Source organism: Bidens hawaiensis, unplaced genomic scaffold, assembly GCF_021521415.1.
Source record: "Bidens hawaiensis isolate Kalapana, Puna unplaced genomic scaffold, B.hawaiensis_p1.1 tig00057800_1, whole genome shotgun sequence".
In the NCBI taxonomy this organism is placed as follows: Eukaryota; Viridiplantae; Streptophyta; class Magnoliopsida; order Asterales; family Asteraceae; genus Bidens; species Bidens hawaiensis.
In genome coordinates, this window is record NW_027500424.1 from 41,932 (window position 1) to 46,502 (window position 4,571).

Here is a 4,571-nt window from a genome sequence, read left to right on the forward strand (position 1 = left end):
ACCCTTGTACATTAATATAAAGACCAAATAGAATTAAACAAAGACCGAGACGACAAAAAATGTACTAACAAAATGTGATGCACGAGGAGAGAGATATGCAGACTTTAAAAATGTTTCATATTACCCCCTTGTGCTTTTAATCAAAAACAAATTGGCACTATAACTTTTACATAAAAATCCCACATCCTGGATTGGATGGTGGGGCAAACCTCATCGAGGATGATGAGTCCAAAAGGGGGGGGGTGTTTCTAACACCATAGGCAAATCCCACATCGTTCTTGGACGATGAGGCCATGCCCATCCATTGGGGGCAAAGCGGACAATTTTGGTGATACGATAGGCGGGATGTTATAAGCTTAGAGTCATAAGAAAAGAGAGTATATGATAATTAAGGTAAAGTGTTTGTGTAACAAAGAAGATCGTTTGATTCAGTCACCCGGTATCGAAAATATATTCTCTGAGATCGTTTGCTTTCTTTCGGATGTTGTGCTTAGAGTTGTTTCTTTTTAAATTGGAGCAACTATGACCTTTGCATCCCATGGTTCCTCATCTCTGGCAATTGCAGTGTTTCCATCTCCCCTTGGAAAATTACAATCCTTCGCCATGTGGCCACGTCTACCACAATTATAACACAAGAATTGAAATCGTCAGTTAAACGATCACTCTTTTTCCTCATCGGACCCGTCGATATTCCTTTGGATTGTCTCTTGTTTCCTGTTTATCATCAACCCTACTAGGCATGTTAAGATTTCAATTAAAATTAAAAACGGGTATAGGTTTACCTCGGCCTCTTCATCTCTTAACATAGAGAGGTTTATCGTCTACGTCTTCAATCAACACCCCACTCAGTTGGATTTTAGTACTTCTTGGCATGCTAGTAGATTCTTAACCTCGCATATATGGTTGTGTTGTCTATCCTTGGATGGCAATAACGAAGTTCCCTAACCGAGAGCAGCTTGTTTTTCAAGAGTTGTAGCTTTGTGTTGTTTTTCTTGGGAAAAACTGTGGCTAACTAAAACATTCAACCCCTCATACCGCAATGATATTCGATTTTCCGCTGATGGATTGCCAATTCATGAACTCACAAAATTTGTTTTTTTTTTGCCCCAATGGAGATTTCCATGAGGCTCATCCGGGTATTACTCCCACGTAAACACTTTTAACTATGGAGCTTTCATTTGATTCACAACAAACTAAGCCCTAAACGTGTTTGTAGTTTAAGAGACAGTGCATTCCTTAGAACCAAGAATCTCTTATGTCCACGGCCGATATGGGATTTTTCTAAGATGTTACAATGTGTCATATTAGTTTTCTCTGTATTGTTACACTTTACGAATCCGCGAACACTATCCCCATCCGCAAGGACCGCAACCCTGTTTTCAGCCCACCAACTCTGCCAGAACACTGTCCCCACCTCGCAGCCGCCGTTTGCTGCTATTTTATCGTCTCCAGAATTGATAAAGTGATATAAAAACTCAAGTATATAATTATTTGTTTAAAGTTTAATCATGTTGGGTTGCTGTTTCCCATACTTGATTCAGTGAAAGCCTGTATCTTTTAACAAATGTCATCATTATATTGTTGCATATCGTCGTCTCCGAGTCAGTACTTTCATGTTCGAAAACAGGATAAATTAATTCAGTGTATTTCCATTCCAAAATACATTATATATAGTTAGTGATACAACATGAAATCATAAAGTGCATGAACATATTATGCTATACCATAAAAGGGTCAGCATGCATAATAGAAAAGACACATTTTCCCTACAACAATTCCTTAACTTCAATTCAAATGCACCTGTCTTGAAGCTACGAGATCGATATATCATGTTCTTAGTCCCACTGGATTTCTCTGTGAAAGGTCCAATCGGACGGGTTTAGGGTCGTTTTGCCATCTATAGAGACTAAATCATAATCCGAGTCTTCTGAAAATTCAGTGGGCATAGATTTCCAATGTAAACTTGGTTTCCATTCGGCTTCTTTAAGCACCTTTAGTATCTCCTCAACTACTATCTTGCTTCCTGCACCCGATAAATGAATCCCATCCCTGCAAAAACATGATTTCAGCCATTTCATTTAGGATGTGTAGTATTGTAGTTAATCCGTAAAACATTTTCTCAAGATCACAAATTGACCCGAAAATGGGTGGGTCGTTGAAAGTCATATTTTAAAACAGAAACCTCTTAAATTATCTTTTTTAGAAGTTAAATATCGCTGCAATAATAAAACATTTCAATCATATTCGGTCACAAGTTGTTATAACAATGATAAAAAAATACAATTGGATTAACCTAAAATTATAATATGCAAGATCACTTACGTAAAGTAAGTCAGCCAATCATCTTGCTTCTGAAACGTAGTCCAAAGATCAATAACTTTTATTCCCATCTCATTGCATAACTCGATGCAAGCTTCTGAATATATCCGGCATAACTCATTTGTTCGAATAAATTCACTTAAAACCGATGAGCTGTATATTTTTCACAATTCAATAGATTTTAATTGTATTGCTTTAATAAATATACCTATTAACAAAATGAAAAAAAATAAAAAAAAAACTGAAGAAAGTAAAAAATAAAAAAAAACTGAAGAAAGTACCGTCTTTCATGAAGCTTGACCTCATCTACCGGTGGAGAACCGAGGAAAATTATACACGTTGTGTCTGAAAGACCCTGATTTTCATATTGGTGTCAGTTGAGGGTATGTTTGGTTTAGATATCTTTTTTGTTAATTGAAGTCCTAATTATCGAGTAATTAGATGTGTGTTTTAGAACATTTTTTTAATAAAAAATAAACATTTTGTGAAGCGGGAGTAAAACTCCCTATACTTACACGGTATTCTTGGGTTTTTTAATCAATGGTTTGAAAAGAAAAGAAAAGAAATTTTTTTTCATTCTTAGTTTTTTAATCAATGGTTTGAAAAGAAATGAAAATAAAATTTTTTTCATTCTTGAGTTTTTTTTTTTAAGATAAGAAAGAGTATGGAAAAAAAATTTACACATTTTTTACTTTAAAACTTTTATGTCAAATATGGCCGAATTGTGAAAGAAAGTTTTATAATATTACTAATTTACCCTCTCAATTCCCTTTTTCCATGTTGTTATGAGGACATAATTGTAAAGTTACAAATTTTTTTCTTATTTTTTCCTTTCGATCTAACTTAAGAATGTAATTAATACTTTTTTTTTGTTTTTTTTCTGTTATTTTAACTCGAGAATGTCTTTTAAGTATATAATTTTTTTTCTTTCCTTCCTCTATCCAACCTTATCATTTCCTTTCCTTATATTTTAAACCCGAGAATGCAGTGTTAGGTTAAAAGGGTGGATATATCGTATATAGTTATTTGACTTTATTAATTTACCCTCGAAAAATCAGTTTCGTTGCAGTTGGTATAAAACTGCTAAATAATCATACGACAAGACCAAGAAATGTATTTATCTATTATTACTTGTTGGTGATTATTCTAAAAGAAGAAAAATGGTTAACAAGAAGGTGATAACTAAATTCAAGATAAAGATTATACAAGACGGTTCATCCAAATAATAGTTGTAATCTAAGTTTGATTTAATGTTTATCGGTCTAGGCTAAGTCTTTTCGTATTAGATTAGGTATCTTTTATTGGTTCGAGTTAACATCATGTAAATCATTTATTTTATGGAGATCAATATATAGAAAGTAGTCGGTAGCAAGTTTGCTCCAATGTGCTCTTCTTGATTCTCACTAATACCCGTTGATTTCCATCATTACAAACTGATTATACGATTTCCAATCGTGTTTGAAAGAGACGGTACCTGGAGATGAGTAGCAATTTTTCTCATGTTTTCAATATATTCAGGAAGAGGGACATGGGGGCCTAAACCAGATGAGTGAGGTCCCATTGAATCATTACCACCAAAGTAAACAATGATAAGTGAAGGCTGGCTAGCAGCATCCTACATGCATCGTAATAAAACAAGACGATTATGTAATATCTTGAATACATGAATAAACGATTTAGATAATCATGCATGCTTACATAATGCAATTATACGTAAATGTATTACTGTACTAAAGGGATTAAACTTCAAGTGGCAGTCCATGATTAACCTTTGGGAAAATTTGATCGAGGACTTTGATAGCGCGTCTGGAATTCCATCCATTGTACCCACGCAACACTATATCTGCCTGCAATTAATAAGATTTTTTGTTGAAACTTGAAAGATTTTACAGTCGTCCTGCTATAGATTTTGAAATTAGCTATTACATCGAGTACTATGATAAAAACCTAAGTACGATTGATTTAATATATTAGCTTAAATTAATGTGATTATTAATCAGCTAATATGAACTACACATGTACAAAATAGCAGGTCAATACTTTTCAAGACATAACAAACATGCCACGTAATGTCCCACAAGGTACGGAGGAATTTTTTACCTAGTAAAGACCAAAGTGTTGATCGGGGTTCTAATAAAACGTTTGTAGTTATTTTTTATAATTACAAACCATAATCAAACCTATAGCCCATGTTTCGATGGTAGACTTATATAACAGCTTGGTTAAGTTACAAACAGCTAGGTACGTTATCG

General features: G+C 34.1%; 1 protein-coding gene across 1 annotated transcript; it reads right to left on the minus strand.

The window, feature by feature from the left end:
• Positions 1 to 1,637: 1,637 nt before the first annotated feature.
• On the minus strand, positions 1,638 to 4,166 carry LOC143602039 (GDSL esterase/lipase CPRD49-like; the record flags this gene model as incomplete). Its single annotated transcript, XM_077079286.1, has 5 exons — positions 1,638 to 2,049; positions 2,323 to 2,472; positions 2,601 to 2,674; positions 3,794 to 3,934; positions 4,089 to 4,166. Coding segments are annotated over 5 exons (657 nt in total), but the record flags the coding sequence as incomplete, so codon positions are not given.
• Between the last annotated feature and the right edge of the window lie 405 nt (positions 4,167 to 4,571).